Source organism: Lycium barbarum, chromosome 1 (assembly GCF_019175385.1).
Source record: "Lycium barbarum isolate Lr01 chromosome 1, ASM1917538v2, whole genome shotgun sequence".
NCBI classification, from domain to species: Eukaryota; Viridiplantae; Streptophyta; class Magnoliopsida; order Solanales; family Solanaceae; genus Lycium; species Lycium barbarum.
The window spans coordinates 154,686,812-154,708,862 of record NC_083337.1 but is presented as its reverse complement, the minus strand read 5'-3'; the positions used below and the strand labels follow the sequence as shown (position 1 = coordinate 154,708,862).

The 22,051-nt window shown below is 35.2% G+C and overlaps 2 protein-coding genes across 2 annotated transcripts; both read right to left on the bottom strand.

Annotated features, from left to right (window-relative positions):
* Nucleotides 1-3,859: 3,859 nt before the first annotated feature.
* LOC132619950 (uncharacterized) lies at nucleotides 3,860-4,810 on the bottom strand. The gene has a single exon (XM_060334730.1). It carries the CDS (start codon nucleotides 4,635-4,637, stop codon nucleotides 4,086-4,088), a length of 552 nt encoding a protein of 183 aa, XP_060190713.1. The 5' UTR covers nucleotides 4,638-4,810; the 3' UTR covers nucleotides 3,860-4,085.
* Nucleotides 4,811-18,096: 13,286 nt separating this feature from the next.
* Nucleotides 18,097-19,014, bottom strand: LOC132619891 (uncharacterized). Its single transcript, XM_060334663.1, has one exon. The coding sequence runs from the start codon at nucleotides 18,894-18,896 to the stop codon at nucleotides 18,330-18,332; it is 567 nt and encodes a 188-aa protein (XP_060190646.1). The 5' UTR covers nucleotides 18,897-19,014; the 3' UTR covers nucleotides 18,097-18,329.
* Between the last annotated feature and the right edge of the window lie 3,037 nt (nucleotides 19,015-22,051).

The following is a 22,051-nucleotide window of genomic DNA, read 5'->3' as shown; positions in this document are numbered from 1 at the left end:
TTGGCCAGCACTCCGTCCCATACAACATAGTCGGTCTAACCACCGCTTTGTAGAACTTGCCCATAAGTTTTGGTGACACCTTCTTGTCACATAGCACTCCGGAAGCAAGCCTCCATTTCATCCACCCTGCCCCAATACGATGTGTGACATCATCGTCAATCTCCCCGCTGCCTTGCACAATAGACCCAAGGTACTTAAAACTACTTTTCTTCTGGATGGCCTGGGTACCAAGCCTCACTTCCACGCCAGCCTCCTGAGGTGCTTCACTGAACTTACACTCCAAGTACTCTATCTTGGTCCTACTCAGCTTAAACCCTTTAGCCTCCGGAGTATGTCTCCAACCCTCCAGCTTAGCGTTAACTCCGCTACGAGTCTCGTCAATCAGGACTATGTCGTCCGCGAAAAGCATACACCATGGCACCTCACCTTGAATTTGCCGTGTCAATCTATCTATCACTAAGGCAAATAGAAACGAACTAAGAGCTGATCCCTGATGCAACCCCATCACAATTGGAAAGTGCTCTGAGTCTCCTCCTACTGTCCTTACTTTGGTTTTGGCTCGCTCATACATGTCCTTGATCACCCTAATGTACGCCACAGGTACACTTTTATCCTCCAAGCATTTCTAGGTCGATGAATACCATGTGTAAGTCTCTCTTCCTCTCCCTATACTGCTCCACCAACCTTATCAAAAGATGGATGGCTTCTGTAGTTGAGCGTCCCGGCATGAATTCGAACTGGTTCTCTGAAATAGACACACCTTTCCTCACCCTCATCTCCACCACCCTTTCCCACACTTTCATAGTATGGCTTAGCAGTTTGATACCTCTATAGTTGTTACAACTCTGGATATCTCCCTTATTCTTGTACAGAGGGATCATTACACTTGCCCTCCATTCTTCGGGCATCAATGCCGTCTTAAAGATGACATTAAACAACCTAGTCAGCCACTCCAAACCTGCCGGCCCCGCGCTCTTCCAAAATTCCCCAGGAATCCCGTCAGGTCCGATCGCTCTTCCCCTGCGCATCCTACGAACAGCACCCCTAACCTCCTCAACCTTAATACTCCTGCAATACCCAAAATCACGCCGCCTTCCTGTATGTTCTAAATCTCCCAACACAATGTCTCTGTCCCCTTCTTCATTCAAGAGTTTGTAGAAGTATGACTGTCATCTCCGTCTAATGAGAGTCTCCTCTACCAATACTTTGCCATGCTCGTCCTTGATGCACTTTACTTGATCCACATCACGTGCCATTCTCTCCCTCGCCTTGGCTAGCCTGAACAATTTCTGATCCCCTCCTTTCTCTTCTAGTTCAGCATACATGCGTTTAAAAGCTGCCGCTTTTGCCGTCGAAACCGCCAACTTCGACTCCTTCCTCGCCATCTTATAAAGATCCGTGTTTGTCCACTTCTCCACCTCATCCTTGCTTTCTATCAACTTCGCATACGCCATCTTCTTTGCTTCCACTTTCCCTTGAACTTCTCCATTCCACCACCAGTCTCTTTTATGCTGGCCACGACTACCTGTCGAGACCCCCAACACTTCCCTTGCTACCACCCTAATGCAACTAGCAGTCTTATCCCACATACTGGTCGCATCCCCACTACTATCCCAGGCCCCCGTATCTGTCAATTTCTCTCCCATCTCCAGTGCACTAATTGTGGTCAAACTACCCCATCTGGTCCTAGGTCGGTCATCCACGACCCTCTTCTTCCTCGTCCTCTTGATCCCTAAATCCATCACCAAGAGCTTCTGTCGGGTTGTAAGATAATTGCTCGGAATGACCTTACAATCTTTGCACAGACCTTTATCATCCTTCCGAAGGAGTAAAAAGTCTATCTGAGTTTTAGCCACCGAACTCCGGAAGGTTACCAAGTGTTCCTCCTTCTTTGGGAAACTCGAATTGGCTATCACCAACCCAAAAGCTCTTGTAAAATCCAAAAGTGAGACTCCTCCTCCATTTCTGTCCCCGAAGCCAAAGCCTCCATGCACATCATCATAACCTCCCGAAATAGACCCGATGTGTCCATTGAAATCACCTCCCACGAATAGCTTCTCAGTAGGCGGTATGCCTCCCACTAACTCGTCCAAATCCTCCCAAAAGCGCCTCTTCTCCTCGTCGCCTAAGCCCGCTTGCGGCGCATATGCACTAATAATGTTCAAAGTGAGTCCTTCAACGACCACCTTAATCGACATCATCCTATCAGTGACCTTCCTAACCTCTACCACCTGATCCCTTAATTCACTATCCACTAAAATGCCCACCCCATTTCTATACTTCGACCTACCAGAGAACCACAGCTTATACCCATTTACCTCCTCAGCTTTAGGACCTACCCATCTGGTCTCTTGGATACAAGTTATATTAATCTTCCTTTTCTTAAGAATCTTAACTAGCTCTATGGACTTCCCCGTTAACGTCCCAATGTTCCAAGAACCTACTCTCAACCTAGACGCTTCTTTAACCCATTTACCCCTCCTAACCCTCGCCTCCGTCCCCGAACGAGAACATGACCCTAGTCTACCATCACTAAGCAAAGCCACAAGAAATAGTATGAACTAATAAATTCAAAAGTCTAAAGTTAGCAAAATGTTACTACAAATGTATGGACAAATAATGGATATAGCAACCGGAGGTACCAACTCCAGTTGAACTGAACCTGGTCGCCGCCGGAAAACACTATTCAACGTTCGAGTTACTGTTCACTGTTGAATTACTGTTCACCGTTGAAATTCTGTTCCCAAATACCTGAAACAGGAGAAGAGAAGGGGGGGGGGGGGGGGGGGCAGAAAAAAGGAACAGGAAAAGAAAAAGGAAAAAAAGAAAACAGTAGGGATAAAGAGGGGGCTGCCGGAAGATGTTGCCGAAAAATTCTCCGGCGATGGCGTGACTGAGTTCTTACAGCGCCAACAGCAGCTAGAAAAAAAAAAAAAGAAAAGGGAAAAAAAGGAGAAGAGAAGAAGAATAGGAGATGAAGAAAAGGGAAGGAGAAAAAGTAAATCTGGCCGGAAAAGTGGCCGGCGTTACCTGATCGCCGGAGTTACCTGGTCGCCGGACGTGGTGGCAGGTGGGGTGGGGGAGAGGGGATGTTACCGTTGAGGGTAGAGGAGAGAGAAGATAAGAGAGAGAAAGCAGATTTTCATGAGTTGCAATGAATCTCAACCATTAATTGTTTTATGATACACATGACATGAATCTACAAGACTATTGAACATTACTTGACCCAATTGTACTTGGTTGGATCTTTTTCCCAATATTGCTAGACGTGTATGATACAGTGTAAATGAATTTCCAAGTTAATTTTTTTCGTTTTAGAAGCAATTAATAGTATAACTTTAATTAGCAATTTTTCTTTACCAACTCCAAGTATGTACCCCCTTTGATTTTTTTCCTAGTCCAATATACTAGAAAAATATTTAGCAAATTAAAAGATATTTATTTATTTATTTATTGTAGTTATATTCTTATCATTAAATATCTATTTCTCAAACTTTACTAGTAATAGTTAAATTTAGATTTTCGAAGCATAGTTAATATAAGCAACTTAATAAATTAAATACTTAATAAATGATTTTACTCGACAAGTAAAGGAGAACCATACTCTGTTTATGCTTAATAATATACTTGATGAATCTACTCCTAATTAAAACAACAATCTCTTCGGGTCAAAGGACTGATTTTTAACTTGCTTACCTATTCCATGTTAGCTTTTAGATTGTAAACTTGCTCTTCTTATTTTCGAGAGAAGAAAAATGTAACAAGTACTGGCCAATCAAATTAAGAGAGAAGGAACGATTGGGTGCAAAATTTCAGGACATCAACCTTGAAATTATTATACTGTAGCAAGAAACAAACGGAGGGTATCATCAGATCACATAATAATTTTCATAATTTCATAACAAGAAAACTATTGAGGAAAAAAAATCCCGGAGACAGAATGGAGCCACAAATTAATTTGCAGTATTCACAGCTCTCAATCTGCAATAAGCTCTTTGACTATTTCAATGTTATTGCCCAGGCCAACTAGACCATGCATGAATATATTCTGAAAAGGAAAATTGGCAACTAAAGCTTAAAAAACATTAAGCAAAAGCAGAGGCCTCTCTTCTCAAATCTCTGTAGAACCTTGAAATGAATTCATCAGCTTTCTCATCTACTTGACTAATGTCACCCTCAACATCTCTTAGAGGAAAAGGAGAGTCAGTAACCCTTAATTGCCTCACTGTTGGAGTCCTACTGAATCCAGGCAATGCAGGTGACGCCGTTTCACTCTGAAGTATTTCCAATGCCTTCAAAACGGCAGAGTTCATCATTAAAACATCGTCGTGTTCAATGGCAGGTGCATGGTGAGTAAGCTTATTGCGTTTGTTGAGGTTGAAAGGGAAGGTGGAAAGCAGGGTTTTACTGCAGCTGAACTCATAGTACTCTTCGGAGGATGATTGGTGGCCTTGGGTATTATGGCCGTGGAACATGAGATTTTGAAGGGCGGCTTTGCCAGCAATTTTGCCACGTTTCATAAATAAGTTGAGATCAAACATTAGTTTTCTCTTTGATAACCCTTTTCTCAGCATGAAGAGAGCCACTCGGACTATTTTCCACAACTTTTTGGCTATAGTTGGCAAATTTTGATCCATTTTTCTGTCTAAGTACTCTCTATATATATTCACGTGTTTGTTGGTTCACTTAAGAAGGTGAGAGCTTTTGAGGAGAGTTGGTAGAGAATTGTGGTTTTATGTGGAAGCAATGAATTGAGTGCTATATATAGGGGACTTCATATAGAGGAAGAGGATGCAGGAAGTATTCTCTAGAAGTTTTAACATTGCCACGTTTGGCACAGACCACGTATATTACGAGTTGATTCAATATTCTATTGTTTCAATTATTAAAGGAGGAGGTGTGTTGATTTTTTAGATCCAGCTTTAGGAGTGTCTTTTAAGTAATTGTCACTCATCAAATAAATTTGGCATTTTTTCCTCTCCTTTCACGTGGATTAATTGCAAATTTGATGAGGCCTACTGATAATTTGGTACTCAATTGGAACCCACATTAAGCAAAACTACTATGAAGCAATGTTTTCCCAACATTCCCTTAACTCCTTTAGCACGTTTCCAATGCCGAAATACCTGCTAAACGAAACGTTTATCAACCAAAAACACCAATCCTTCCATTCCTCCGTAATTTAGTTGTACATTGCATTTTGCATACCCCTTGAGAAAATATTAATTAAGATAATATTTTAACACTTTGCGCTTATTAACTAGTATGTTATGTTTTGAAAATATAAAATCATTTGCTTATATTCCAATAAGTTAGAGAAATTTTTACTTAATGATAAGGATGAAATTACTTTAACAAAAAAAACTTGTCTCTTGATTTGCGAATTAGGCTGTGAAAGGAAATTTTTTTTTTCCTGTTCTGGTCAAGTACAAAAAAAAAAAAAAAAAAAAAAAAAGAGAGAGAGAGAGAGAGAGAAAGTATTAAAAAGAAATACACGAAAGGAAAAACAGGTTCCAAATGGTGCAGTAGAGGAAAGCCAGTTTTAAACTGCTTGTAAGTTTTGACGACGAAGTACGTTTCGAGTTTCGATTTGTTAATTAATTTCCTAAAACCAGAGACCTCAGAGCTGTTTCGAAGAAATTAAAACAATAGTACCTCTGATCTTAGCTTTTATGCGTGGTCACCACAATACGTGCATTATTAACTTTGTCTAAAAAAAGTCTTTCAAAACCATATCGAAGCTATAATAACTTTAGAAGGTTGCTGAAGCCTGAGCGTTAGTAGAGGGTGTAAGGAAATGGGCACTAGCATTCTGTTGGAATTACTTGTAAGTTGTAACATCTAAGCAAATGCCACGTTGATGAAGTATGAGAAAAAATAAATATATTAAAGAAGTACTAATAAACTTTACCTTCTAGCGATGGGTTTTAAAGCTATGTGGACCATATTAGAAGTTAATGGGCTGCAAAGTACTTTTTCTTTTGAGGAACAAGCTTGCAATAACAATTATTGTAAGATTTCTAGTAAACCTAAAAGAAAAAGTAACGCCCAAAGCGAAAGCTATTCTTCACCGAGAAAGAAAATGAGTTTTTGTTTTTCTTTATTTTTGTTACACAGAAGTGGCCAATTATATATTACTCCACTCTTAGATTCCACAAATCAAATCTCTCGTTCCTTTTTTTTTTCCCACTATAATTTGCTATGGAAAGAGACATATATAGTTACTAAACATGGAAAAAAATTACTTCACTATAGGAGTCTATTTGTATCACTTGGCTCCCAAAAGTCTCCTAAAGTTTTGAATATTCAGGCATGTCCGGTCCGCTTTCTATTCCTGCAAATAAAGGAGCAGAAAGTCAATATAAAGCCATTGAAACCCACTCGAAACCTGATCATGTACCATGCAACTATTTCTGAATTAAACTTGGCACAATCTGAAAGAAAACAAGAAGTACACGTTTGTTCTACTTCTTTTTTACTTTTTTGAAATTAAAATTATTCTTCAACTTTGAGTATATATTTGAATTTCAAAATTTCTTTGTATAGCAGGGATACACGATACACAAAAGTTGTTAAGCTAGCAAAGCTTTATACTAATAAAATGAAGATGAAATAGTACTATCATTTATAGTAGCCTTTTAGTTGAATTTTTGACGAAGTAAGCCATTATTTAAATCAACTTACCAAAATAATATACATTTTAATTTTTTTTTATAGAACTAGAATAAACGTATTCCGCAGTAACGTATTAGGCATTATTTTATTCAAAAAATTTAACGGGCAAAAAAGTTAGTACTTGAAGGTGTTAAAGGATAATACGTACTTGTGAGTAACGTTTTATCCTTAATACGTAACTGAGAGTAACGACTCTAAGAATCCAGGCACGGATAACTTTTGTTCCAATTTGACATTGATTGATTTTAAAGTCGTAACCCAGAGTTACGACATCAGACTAAAATATAACTGACAATAACAGTTATCCAGTGAGCGAGTTCAATCATTTGGTTTCGAAAGAATGAGATAGATCACTTTTATTATAACGATTTTAATTGCAAACCAATTAGTAAAATGAGCGGTGCATTTGATGATGAGTTCATAACGCCTAAATTTTAAAACATGGCTCTGCCTATGTTTAGAACATATTATGTATATAGTGTTTGAGAGTGTTACTTTATTTGGAAAGTTTATACACTTGAGAAAAAATTTATTGTGAGTTTATTCTTAACTATAGATATTTAAGAATATAATATTTATCTAATCGATTATAGATGTAGACAAAAGAATCAAGTTTTTGCATAACAATTTTTATTGGTTTTATAAGTATGATATCTCGCTTATATGAGTCACAGAAAACATGTACATTAGCAATGCATATTTTATCGTTGAATTGTAATTCACTTTAAAATGATGACAACAATTGATATGTCATGTGTAAGCAATGAAACACATCTAATCTGTACTTATGAACATTATAAAATGGGTCTTAAGAGATTCATCCAATTCAATTTATGTATTTTGTTAAAACTTCGCTTTTTGTATTTAAAATTATTTTTTAATTCCAACATATAACATAGCAGGTTTAAAGTTAAGTAAGAAATATTATAATACATTTATTAAAACTACAAAATTTACAATTTTTTTGTTTTTTAAAATTTCGTATCTAACATTAATATAGATAAAATGAAATATGACGTATTTATCTTTTTTTATAACTTTTAGACTACACTGTCAAAGTTTAATGGATGAAAGTGATCTATCTCAATCTTCTGAAACCAAAATATTAAACTCAGCTCACAGGATCACTATAGGAGCGTTACTATTAATTACGTTTTAGCCTAAAGTCGTAACTATGGGTTACAACTTTAAAATCAATCATTGTCAGATTTCGTGCAAAAGTTGTTTGTGCCTGGATTCTTAGAGTCGTTACTCTCATTTACGTATTAAGGGTAAAACGTTACGCTCAAGTACGTATTATCCTTTAACCCCGTCAATCACTAACGTTTTTATCCGTTAAGTTTTTTGAATAAAATAATGTCTAATATGTTACTGCGAAATATGTTTATTCTAATTCTGTAAAAAAAAAAATGTATTATTTTGATGAATTGCTCTAAATAATGGCTTACTTCAATCAAAAAATCTTTTTTAGTTAAAAGACGAAAAGGGACTACTTCACTTATCCAACAGTCCACTGCCGTATCCAATCTCCTAATTAATGTGAGTATGTTAAGTAATCTAAGTAGGCGTTTGGTCATAAAAATAAAAAACTTTTCCATTTTTTTAAAATTTTGGAGTTGGAGTTGTGTTTGGCCATCGATTTTGTAAATAGTATTTTTTTGTTGAAAGGTACTTGTTTTGATTGTGAAAAAAGTGAAATTCCAAATACAACTTGAAGTTATATTTGGAATTTTCATGGCCAAATACTAATTTTTTTAAAAAGTGAAAATTTTCCGATAAAAAGTGAATAATTGTTATGGCCAAACGGGTCTTAAAAGCTTGAGACCTTTCAATTTGAACTCATCTGAATATAAATAACATCTGGCACTCATCCTAATAATCTCACACAATTATTGTTGAACCACAGAATGGATTAGGAGACACATAATAATATCCACTACTCATACTGAATTTGCAGTTTCTTTTTTTGTTTTAAGAAAAAAAGATGCCTGTTGTTTATTTCTCGATTTTGTTTAATTAACTTACATTATAAACTCCTAGCTAGCTCTATGATTGAGTGCCACTTTTTGAGAGTTTTACCTTTTAGGGATGGTTTGGTAGGTTGTACTAATAAAAAATAATCACTGTATTAAAATTTAGTCCATCCAATACAATGTTTGGTTACTCAATTCAATTTAATCATACCTAATACATGGATTACTTATACATTATAGGGGGGCTTATCTAATACCGAGGAAACCAAGGGATTACTTATACCAGGTTTAACTATACCTAGACAAGACCCCTAAAATGACTAAACTACCCCTCAAACCCTTTTCCCAATTACATGAAATAGAAAATCCCACAAATGTTCAAGGTTATAATTTTAAAGAAGATTTTGTACAGTTTTAAACCAAATACAAGTTTAGATTATACATTGTATATCTAATTTTAAATACAATGAACCAAACACTTAATAAAAAATAATCTCAGTATTACAATCCCTGCATTACTAATACCTGTATTACTAATATCTGCATTACTTGTCTTCCTACCAAACGATCCATTAGGCTCTAGTAAAGGTGGCAACCGGTTCGTTATAACCGATTTTAGCCGGTAACCGGACCGGTTAAACCGGAACCGGAACCGGTATAACCGGTGAAAAAAAAAAAAAAAAAAAAGAGTCGTTGGGCCGTTGTTAATGGACCGTTGGCAACGGTCCATTTGCAAAAATGGCCGTTGCCAAACGGTCATTTTCTTAATTTTTGGCCCCCAATTTTTTTTTTTTAACACTTTAACCCATCCCCCACCCCTATATAAACCCTTCTTCATTTTCATTTTAATTCACATCAATTCACTCTTCTTCATCTTTCTCTCAAATCTCAATCTCTCAATTATAGTTACTTTGCAATAATTAGCCACAAAGTCTTATTATAGTTTCAACTTTCAATTATTAATTTTGCAATTATAATATTGTTGGTGGAATTGGTGATTTTGCAACAATCCTAAGTAGCTTTGGTGGATTTGCAATTCTAGCCGCCTTCACTTTGTTGGAAATTAATCCGGCAATTTGGTACCTTCGTTCCAACTCTATCTTTAATTTTCGCAATTTAATTCTAGCAATTTATTTTTCGCAATTTAATTTACGCAATTTAATTCTAGCAATTTAATTTGTTGTAATTTATTTTCTTGTGATTTATTTGATTGTAATTTAAATTAATTCTATTTAATAATGTCAAAGAGATTAAGACGTGGTGTCGGTAGTAGTAGTCGTACTGTTAGGGGTGCGCTTAATGAGGAAACATTTGTGGAAGAAACACCTAATTTAGGTATTGATGTTGGTGGAAATAATCCACTTTTAGGTCATGAGGCAATGCAACAACATTTTACCGACACTTTTAATGAAGACTTAGATGATGATGATGAAACACAACCCCCCGAAAATCCCATAGGAGATACATGTCCTGCACAATCACATACACAAGACAAACCGCCTAGAACCCGTAAGCCAACAGCTAAAGTTTGGAAATTTATGACTAAGAATAGGGAAAACCAATCAGCTACATGTAATATATGTGGACAAGTATTTAGTTTTAAGCAAGGAACTGGTAAGGATGGTGGAACGGGTACACTAAATGCTCATATGAGAACCAAACATATGGATATTTGGGGAGAGCAAACAGGTTCAAATGTGGGGGGGGGGGGGGGGGGGGGGGATTCAAATGACGATAGACCCAAGAACCGGTAGAAATTTTAAGTATGACAAGAAAAAAGAACGCGTAGAAATAGCTAAAATGGTAGCTTATGATTGTTTACCATTTTCCTTTTCCTCGGGTTTGGGGTTTGTTACTTACATTCAACGCTGTTATAACCCGTTATTTGAGGGTATTCCTAGAAGTACTTCTAGAGCCGATGTTATAGATTTGTTTAAAAAATATAGATTTTATTTGCGCCACGTATTTAATTCTTTAAATTGTAATGTTTGTCTTACCGCTGATTTGGGTCTTAGTATTAACCATTTAGATTTTTTTGCTATTACATGTCATTGGGTTGATGACAACTGGGTTATGCAAAAAAGAATTATAGATTTTTTATACTACGAAGGAAAAGGTCGTCACGATGGAAATTTTTTAGCCGATTCAATGTCTACTATAATGAGATTTTTTAACATTTATAGAAAAACACTTTGTATTGCTTTAGATAATGCTTCTAATAATACAAAGGCAATTGGTCTTTTAAAAAGAGAAATAAACCCTCCTCTAACAAATATTTTTCATGTAAGATGTAGTTGTCACATTTTAAATTTAATTGTTAAAGATGGTCTTAAGCATTTTGATGATTATGTTCAAAAAGTTAGAAATGCTGTCACACCCCATTTTAACCGAGTTAATTTAGGAGTATGACGTATTGGTGATTCCTATTTGTTTTATTTTTAAGGAGTCGCCACCTAATTGATTTAACGGTGAATTAGGACACGTAAAGGGTAACTAAGGCAAAGTTAAAACTAAACCTCAATTAATAGTCTGCTTAACCAGTGTGATTCTAGGTAAGAGCTCTATATTATCCAAAAGGGAAGGGGTTAGGCATCCTTTAGAATCCGTTAACTTACGGTTATCCGACCAAACTTAGATTAATTAATTAAGGTCAAAGACGCAAATACAGTATCTAAAATTTAAGGAAATGACTTGTAAATATTGCTAAGATTTTGAAAAAAATATAATAATGTTATCTAAAACAAGACTTTGCGAAAATAATATTGCCTAAAAGCTGTCTTTAAATATCATTTAAAGTAAGATTTATAAATGCTATTAAGATTTTAAATGAGAATATATAATAATGCTACATAAAAAATGAGATTTTGCGAAATATAATAATTTATATACAAACAGGCGAAAAATGCCGATTTGTGCAATATTTGAAACAACTCGAATGATGAGATATTAATTGACTTTGCGATTTTGAGAATATATCAAAATAGCTAATGTGAGTTTTCTTTATCCCATTTATCGTTCGTTATTAAATATACTTAGCTAAATATGTGTTATTAATTCGACTTGAAGAGTTATTTATAAGATATACCAGAGTTTATATTCGCATATTAGTGACGTTTGAAATTTTAAAGTAGTAAGGATAAGTCATGTTCTCCTTAGCTCAAATACGTAGTCATACTCTTTTGAAAATTAATTAATCTAATGAAGATAAATACTATAAGTATTATAGATAACTTTAACGTGAAATGAAAGAGGATGAAGCTTATGGCATTAATTATTAATTTAAACTACCCGCTACTAAACTAAATCCCATTAATTGCTACGGTTCGTCTAAATTAAGAAAATAAAGCAATATAAAGGGTTAGTTGCATAATACAAGTTAAATGCACACAATAAAATAAAAGGGTAATAAGTATCAAATTGGCCAGCCCGTTTGGGGACTGCGGAACCCATTTTCTGTTGGGCTTTGGCCCAACAAATTCTTATATTGACTGCTGCGGTTGTTCTTGTCTTTCGGGCTTTGACCCGGAATTTCATTTTCTACTTTTTCTGGCTGCGGATAGAATTGATGGGAAATGACCCAAGAAGATTGCGTTGGGCTTTTAGCCCAACACCGAATGCGGAAGAAGAACGAGTCCCTCGGACTCGTATGCGATGGTCATGCATAAAATGAAAGAAAAAGGATTAGAATATAATCAAAAGAAATAAGATAAAACATGTAAAAAAATAAATTTTTTAAAGCGTGTCTCAAATCAGATTTTTTACACACTTGGTTTCTTTTAGAGAAAAACAACAAACAACCTATTAAATTCTAAAACTCAATTGGTTCTAGGTGAAGATAGCAACACGAAATGAGGTCAAAGCAAATATGCATCCATTTCAAAAAGAAAAGTGAGTTCAGACAAGAGAACCACCCCTATCAAAACTTAGTTAGGTGGAGGTTAGCTGTTTAAAGCTAGCCTTACAGATTTTTGAGTCTAAACTGCTGATTTTTATTAGAAAGCAAACAAACAACCATACTAAATCCTGAAACTTGCTATTTTTTGTTAAAACATATTGTTAATCCCTTATGCTTTCATCATATTCATATTGTTACTTCCACAGGTTCGACTACCCTCGTACTTTAATAGTCACAACTCATATTTATTAAATACTAATGCAGTAGGTAAATTGTGATAGAGATCAATGAACCAATAACCTTTTGATTAGGATCCATTGAGAGAGAAACTAACATAGAATTACACGCAAGGATTTCCTAAACTATATCAAAAGTCAATCAAGATGCTAAAATTGATTTGAACTAAATTGATTCGCATGCTAAATTTATCTGAAATTTAGTAGTGGAGGGTTATTAATATAATTCCATGTTTGGTTACCACATCAAGAGAACATGACAGAACAGGAGTTTCAATAATACTAAAGAGATAGAAAGTAAGGGAGGATGTTTTGTTCTTCAGAATAAAAACTTTTGGGCATTTCGAGCGACTGGAAAAAGAAAGACCTAGTTTTTGGGGAATTTCATGATTCAAAGCCGACCAGGTTCTTGGGGTAATTTCGTGAACCAGAAAATTCCTCTGTTTCTTGAGGGGGGTTTTTTGGATCTGCTTTCCAAAAATCTTTCTTTTTTAGATCCGCTCTTCTAATGGAATTCCCCCGTCTCCCCTTTTTTTCTGATCCCACTCCACCACATATTTATAGATTTTCTTAGGCTTTTATTTTTTTTGTGTTAAAGAAAGAGGAGAGGGAGCGGGGACAGCGAGGAGTGGTGGTGACAGAGGAAAACGTGGGGGGAAACAGACGCGTGGGGGACAGGACGAAGTGGGGTGGCAGTGGCATGGTGGAGTGGAGATGTCAGAGGGGTAACGTGGGAGGCGAAGACGATGAGGGAAGGAGCGGCTAGGGTTTGAAGAATAAGGAGAAGGGAAAGAGAGGAAAGAGAGCGTAGGGGAGGAAGAGAGAGATTGAGGGAGACGGCTGGTGAAGAGGAGAAAAATGAAGGAAATGTTAGGGTTAAGTTGGGTTGAGGGAATAAAACGTGAAATGGGCCGGGTCGGGTAATGTTTTAGGTAATGGGCTGGTTGGGTAGAAAAAATATGGGCTGAGTTGAATTAAAATGTTGGGCTGGTGATTAAAATGTGGATTGGGCATTAAAATAGGTTGGGATGAATTAAAATGGCTGGTAAATTAAAATGTGGACTGGTTTTGTGAATTGATCCGAAAATAGTGTGAGTTGGTTGGGCTACTACATTTTAAATAAAAGACCTATTTAAATAACTTGTGTTAAAATATTACTCGATATAAAATACGCAATTATTAGTACTCAGATAATAAAAATGGCGTTGTAATAGCCGTGCAATAATATTTCGAAAATCCACAGTAAATAAACAATATTATTTAATTATGCAAAGATAAATGCGATGCGTGTGCGTAAACTGGTAGAAATGCCGAAATGATAAAAATTGTGAATTATAATAATAATAATAATAATAATAATTGATAATTGATAAATGATAATGAGGATAGCTAGTAACTGTAATAGAATAATGAAATACCGGTATTGATAAGAGGCTAATAATTATAGTAAAACATAATATATGTTTTTTATTTTCTGAAAAATATTAGAAGCGCAAATAGGTATTTCGAAGGAGAGGCGGGACAAAATTGGGTGTCAACAACTTGTCCCTCTTTGCCCGGTAATGATGAAAAGAGTTGTCGGGCAAAGACGTTGACTCAATAGCCTATTTTGTCCCGGCTAAAGGAAACTTGAGATGATTATGACCGAACTCCGGCCTCTGAGTTTCCTACATATCTCGGGCTGCACGAGAATCAGGTCGAGTGTAGTTGTGGGATAATTACGACACCTGAATGACTAATGAACCTCGATTGACGCGAATCTTGCAAAATATTGCCCCAGTGTTGAATTATGATGACACTGGGCATTATGATAGAACTTGAGAATTCTGAAAATTGAATTGCTGGAATGCAAGAGAATACTTGTGACTAGAGATGAGTGTTCGAGGTAGATCTTTGACCCGTGTCGGGAAGTCTGATTATCCTTCCCGACAAATTGCCCCAGTTCGCTGCCGAAGAAATAGTTCCACGATTTGATGTGTGATGCCAACTTCGATATTGTTCAAAGCCACCAGCTAAAAACAATTGTTAGCAATAAAGAAATATATGTGTAAATAAGACAGGATTGGAGAAGTTTACACTGTAACCCCTGTTTCGAAAGTTGAATCCACAATATACTTTGGAGATGAATTAAATTTATGGCTTCCACTTGAAGAGGAATTAAGTCGACATTGATATCCACCTTGACGAGAGCTAAATCCACATCCACTTTATTTTACGGAAATATAAATCTATATCCACTTTCACCGTACATGATATAAATCAATATCCACTTCCGAATTGGAATTTGGAATACCCGCATTATAAGGTGGGTGCCTGAATCGAAATTTGAAATACCCGCATTTGAAATTTGAAATACCCGCATTATAAGGTGGGTGCCTGAATTGAAATTTGAAATACCCGCATTATAAGGTGGGTGCCTGGACTGAAATTTAAAATACCCGCATTATAAAGTGGGTGCCTGAATTGAAATTTGAAATACCCGCATTATAAGGTGGGTGCCTGAATCGAAATTTGAAATACCCTCATTATAAGGTGGGTGCCTGAATCGAAATTTGAAATACCCGCATTATAAGGTGGGTGCCTAGACTGAAATTTAAAATACTCGCATTATAAGGTGGGTGCCTGAATTGAAATTTGAAACCCGATTATAAATATAAACCCGATTATCAAGTGGCTATTTTTGAAATGATAATCAAATTTTTGAAGTATTTTTTTCCCATCCCAACTTTATTTATATTGGGTTCCCTTTTAAATCCTTGTTTAAAAGTGTCTTATACTAAAAATTTGGTTAGTCAAATTTATACATTTTTAGAAATTGAAGAGGGAGTTCAACCATCTTTAGCTGAAGCCGATCTCGCTATTGATGATGAGTTTAGAAGAGTTTTTACTCATTATTCTAGTTTGGAAGAACGTGCTACACCCGTTGCTCCATGCCCTACTACTTCTCAGAGTAGCAAAAAGGGTTTGTCGGGTTTAAAAGTTTTACATTCACAGCCAACTTCTTCTTCTACTGCAAACTTTGATGAATTTAACTTTTATTTGATGCAGCCAAATGTGGATATCAGCCAACTGGATGAGGTGGACGTCTTAGCATGGTGGAAGAAGTACAAGGCAAGCTATCCGGTACTTTCAAGAATGGCTTGAGATATCCTTACGGTTCAAGTATCAACCGTGGCTTCGGAGAGCGCATTTAGCCAAGGAAGACAGCAAATTGGAGACCATAGACATTCATTATCCGGCTTTAGCTTGCAAGTACTAGTGTGCATTCGAGATTGGATTAGATCGGAGCGACGCAACCAAAACTCAGAAGCGGAGGAAGGCGAAGAGGAAGAAATTGAAGATTTGATAGCTAGTGGACCGGACCAAATGGAAGACTTTGAAGATATTTCCATGACCGAATATGATGTGGGGGAAATTAACGAAATGGTTCAAAATTGGTGATTTTATTATTCTACTATTTTTGTACAACTCATGTATTATTTGCAAGTTAAAAAAAAATACAACTTGCAAATAAATGTTATCCAAGAATGAATAAAATATATGGCTCATTGAGCTTTCTTCTATTTACTTGTGTTCATATTTTTACTTTTATTAAGTTAGGAATATACCTAAAATATACTAAGAATATACTTATAAGTATATTAAGTTATATAGTATACTTAAACATATATAAGTATATATAGTATATATAGAAAAAATAGTATATATAGTATATAAGTAAGTATATATAGTATATATAGTATATATATTAAGTTATACACATATATAAGTATATATAGTATATATATTAAGTTATACACATATATAAGTATATATAGTATATATTATATATAAATATATATAGTATATATATTAAGTATATATATTTATATAGTATATATAAATATTAAGTTATACATATATATAAGTATATAGAGTATATAGTACATATATATAAGTATATATAGTATATATATTAAGTTATACAAATATATAAATATATGTAAGTTATATATATATATGTATACGAAAAACACTATTCTGTATTGCTGACTTGCTGTTAGGCTGTTAGTCAGTAAATATTTAAACTTTAATTATAAAGTTGTGTAACATATGTAAATATACCTACAATATACTAATAAATATTATAATATATATATATAATACAAAAACAAAAACAAAAAAAGATTTTAACTACTCCAAACCGGACCAGTTCTGGTTTGGAGTTTAAACCCGATTAACCGGAACCGGTTAAGCGGTTCCGGTTTTTTAACCGGAACCGGCCGGTTCCTTAACCGGTTACCGGTCCGGTTCCGGTTGGAACCGGTTAACAGCTTTAGGCTCTAGCCCCTCCACCCCCTTTTTCCCTTTACGTTCTTTAAAATCTAGTGCTTTAAGCACCGCAGTTTCTCTCAAGTTAAAAGCAATCAAGTGCATCAATTAAATAGGATGTTCTCGCCAAAGGGGGGTTCCAGGTAAATGGCCAACCTAAAAAGCAGAGGAATTGCTTTACAACCCACTATAATAAATAATCGTAAATAACTATGTGCCCAGTGAATTTTGAAAAAGGCACAGATTAAATACTATACATGTTTCCACTTATGAACATAAGACAGTTTTACTTTTTAGGAAAACTGGTGAAATCATATTCGTCCGCTTCTATTAGTTCATCGGGACATTAATTTCTCTTTGACATAGTACAATAGTCCTGGCGTCAAGTAGAGTTTGGAGTGTAGCTTGAGTCTTCAATATTGGTAGACGCGTATGATACTATGTAAACGAATTTCCAGGTTAATTACTTTTTTTCGTTTTACTTGAAAATGAAAGTAAGTATGTACTCCCTTTGATTTATTTTTTTTCCTAGTCCAACTATACTAGAAATAAATTTCCTCTTTTAGTTAGCAAATTAAAAGATACATATTTATTTATTTATTTATTTATTTCAATTATATCCTTATCGTTAAATAACTTTTTCTCAAACTTACCAAAGTACTAGTAGTCAATTTTAAATTTTTAAAGCATAGTAAATATAAGCAACTTAATAAATTATATACTTAATAAATGATTTTACTCGACAAGTAAAAGAGAACCATACTCTGTTTATGCTTAGTAATATACTAGGCAAATCTACTCATAATTAAAATACAACAGTCTCTTAGGGACAAATGAGTGATATTTAACTTGCTTCCCTAGTACATGTTAGCTTTTAGCTTGTAAACTTGCTCTTCTTATTTTCGAGAGAAAAAGAAAAGAAACAAGTACTCGACAATAAAATTAAGAGAGAAGGAAATTTTGGGATGCAAATTTTCAGGACACCAACCTTGAAACTATTATACCGTAGCAAGAAATAAACGGGGGGTATCATCACATTCATAATTTTCATAAGATCATAACAAGAAAATTATGAGGAAAAAAAATCCCGGAGACAGAATGGAGCCACAAATTAATTTGCAGTATTCACAGCTCGCAATCTGCAATATATAAGCTCCTTCAATATTATTGCACAGGCAAACTAGACCATGCATGAATATATTCTAAAAAGGAAAATTGCCAACTAAAGCTTAAAAAACATTAAGCAAAAGCACAGGCCTCTCTTCTCAAATCTCTGTAGAACCTTGAAATGAATTCATCAGCTTTCTCATCTACGTGACTAATGTCACCCTCAACATCTCTTAGAAGAAAAGGAGAGTCAGTGACCCTTAATTGCCTCACTGTTGGAGTTCTCCCAAATCCAGGCAATGGAGGTGAAGATGTTTCACTCTGAAGCATTTCCAATGCCTTCAAAACAGCAGAGTTCATCATTAAAATGTCGTCGTCCTCAATGACACGAGCATGTTGAGTATGCTTATTGCGTTTGTTGAGGTGGAAAGCGGGGCTGTTACTACAGCTAAACTCATAGTACTCTTTGGAAGATGAAGGACAATATGGGTGCCCCAGTGTATTATTATGGCCTTGAGTATGATGGCCGTGGAACATGAGATTTTGAAAGGCGGCTTTGCGAGCAATTTTGCCACGTTTCATAAATAAGTTGAGATCAAACATTAGTTTTCTCTTTGATAACCCTTTTCTCAGCATGAAGAAAGCCACTCGGACTATTTTCCAGAACTTTTTGGCTATAGTTGGCAAATTTTGATCCATTTTTCTGTCTAAGTACTCTCTATATATATTCACGTGTTTGTTGGTTCACTTAAGAAGGTGAGAGCTTTTGAGGAGAGTTGGTAGAGAATTGTGGTTTTATGTGGAAGCAATGAATTGAGTGCTATATATAGGGCACTTCATATAGAGGAAGAGGATGCAGTGAAGTATTCTAGAGTATATGTTTAAGTTTTAATTTAATCTTGACACGTAACACGATTGGGCACGGACCACGTATATTACGAGTTGATTCAATATTCTATTGTTACAATAATTAAAGGAGGAAGTGGTGATTTTCTTGATCCAGCTTTAGGAGAGTCCTTCTAAGTCCCTGTCACCCAACAAAGAACTTTTCCAATTTCTTCCTCTCTTTTCACGTGGATCGCAAATTTGACAAGTCCTATTGATGATTTGGTATTTGGAAGTTGGAACTCTCGTTAAGCTAAACTATGAAGCAATGTTTTCCCAACATTCACTTAACTCCTTTAGTATCTTTTTCACGGGGCGGATCTAGAAGCTAGATTATGTTGCACGTGAATTCATGATTTTTTTTGCAAAATTAGATATATGCACATTATTTGATGGCACGGATGCTCCAAGAAGGTTGAATTATGACTTGCTTGAATGTTGAGTTATTTTCCTAGAGGGATAGGGATCAATGCCTACTTCATACATTGTGGTGCTAATGGTGGCAAAGGTTGTGAAGGGGGAGGAGATGGTCGTGATGGAAGAAGAAGGGGAAGAGAGGGGGAAATGAGTTAGAGTGGTGAGGTGGCATGCCATGTGGTGTCCACTTCAACAATTGTCAGCGCCATGTCAGATCTCATGTCCACCTTAGATAATTTTAACCGAAGAGGGGTATATTTGAACCCAAAGTATAACAGCGGGATATATTTGGATCCAAAATTTAACGGGAAGGATATATTTTGACCCAAAGTATAACGAGGGGTATATTTAACCCTTTTCTAATATTACTGGGTATATTTGACCCTTTTCCGTATCCTAAAACCAGTGACCTCAGAGCTGTTTCGAAGAAAAGAAAACAATAGTACTACCTCTTAGCTTTGATGCGTGGTCAATTTATTACCACCATATTACTTTGTCTTCGAAAGCTCTTTTAAAACCATTTCTAACTAGTTATAATAGCTTTAGAAGGCTGCTGAAGGTAAGTAGAGGGTGTAAGGAAATGGAGACTAGCTTTCTGTTGGAGTTACGTGTAACATCTAAGCAACTAACACGTTGATAAAATATGACTAAAAATAAACATATTAAAGAAGTAATAAGCTTTACCACCCAGGCATGCGTTTTAAAGTTTTATGCGGACCTAATTAGAAGTGAAATACTAGGCTGGCGGTCACACACTGTTCATCCCCTTTCTGGCCTAGACTTGGGGTCCGGAACTATTTTAACCAAAAAAAAAAAAATTGGAATCAAATTAACCTATTAAAAAAAAATTCAAAGTAGACTTCACGCATAGAATCTGTGCGTGAAAGGATCAAACCGTAACTTTCTGAGTTTGGTTCTTTCACGCACAGATTCTGTGCGTGAAACAAGGTGCCTTTTTTTTTCTTTTTTCTTTTTTTAAGCTATCAAAATCACATTTTTTTCATACTTTGGGCAAAGATTAGTCATGTTTCAAAACCTCGAAATATCAACATGTTATATAGAACTTAATATATTTTTTTGCGTACAATAACGTCGGCTCATTACATCAAGTATACCTAAACGTTTGGATCGTCGTTTTAGGGGTTGTAAAGAGCCCCGGAGTAAGTTTTGTTTGTACGCAAATATATTTTTTTGCGTACAATAACGTCGGCTCCTTTCATGCACAAATTCTGTGCGTGAAGCCTACTTTGATTCTTTTTTTAATGGGTTAGTTTGGTTCCAAAAAAATTTTTTAGGTTAAAAAAGTTCCGGACTCCTAGACTTGCGATAAAACAGAAAAAAAAAAGTGGCCTGTAAAAATTATTTTTGTTTTGAAAGTTAGGTTTGCAATAATAATTACTCCATGGAAAGCTAAAAGAAGAAGTAACGCCAAAAGCGAAAGCTACTCTTCAACAAGAAAGAAAATGATTTTTTATTTTTCTTTATTTTTGTAACAGAGAGGTGGCAACTACATAATATACTCTTAGACTCCACAAATGAAATCTCTTTCCTTTTTCTTTTTTATTTTGCACTGCAATTTGCCATGGAAAGAGACATATATACTAAACTATAGAAAGAAAGAAAAAAACTAGACTATAGGAGTCTATTTGATTCACTTTGCTCCCAAAAGTCCCCTAAAGTTTTGAATATTCAGGCACGACCGATCCGCTTTCTTTTCCATCAAAATAAGGGAACAAAAAATAAGTAGAAAGCCATTAAAAACCTCTCCAAATTAACCCGCCCACGTACCATGCAACTATTTCTGAATGAAACTTGGCACAATCTGAAAGAAAACAAGACGTACACGTTTGTTCTTCTACTTTTATACCTTTTGAAATTAAAATTATTCTTCACTTTTCAGATAACAGATATTTGAATTTCACAATTTTATTGTCTGGGAGAGATACCCAAAAATTGTTAAGCAAAGCTTTATCCAATAAAATGAAGATTGCTATAAATATTATTTATTATTGTGAATGTTTATCTTCAGAAGAAATATTAGGGTTAGTGATTTTAGAATCAAGTCCCTTTTTCCCTATAAATATAGATGTTCTCCTTCATTGTAAATCAATCTCGGACAAGAGAAATAAAATATATCCTCTCTTCTCTTTTTCTCTATAAATATTTTTGTTCTTGTTTTATTATTTTATAATACGTTATCAGCACGAGACTCTGTCATCTTACTTTAATTTGAATTTCAGATGAAGGAAGCAATTAAAAGCCACAACATCAGACGTATCGATTATATTGAAACTTGAAAGTAAGAGATGGATCCGTTGTTTTTAAATTGCATAGAAGTATTAGTTATTGCTGTCAGGTAACAATAACATCTTTCTTTTATATTCACTGATTGTTCTTGTGGGAGTAATTAGTGAAACTTATTGCATTGCATAAGATATTATGGGTCTTAACTTGTTATGCTACTGCCATTTAAAAAAGAAAAAAAAAAGATTAACATATGCACATATAAAGGTCATTATAGGGAATCTGATTAACTGTGAGTCTGTGACATA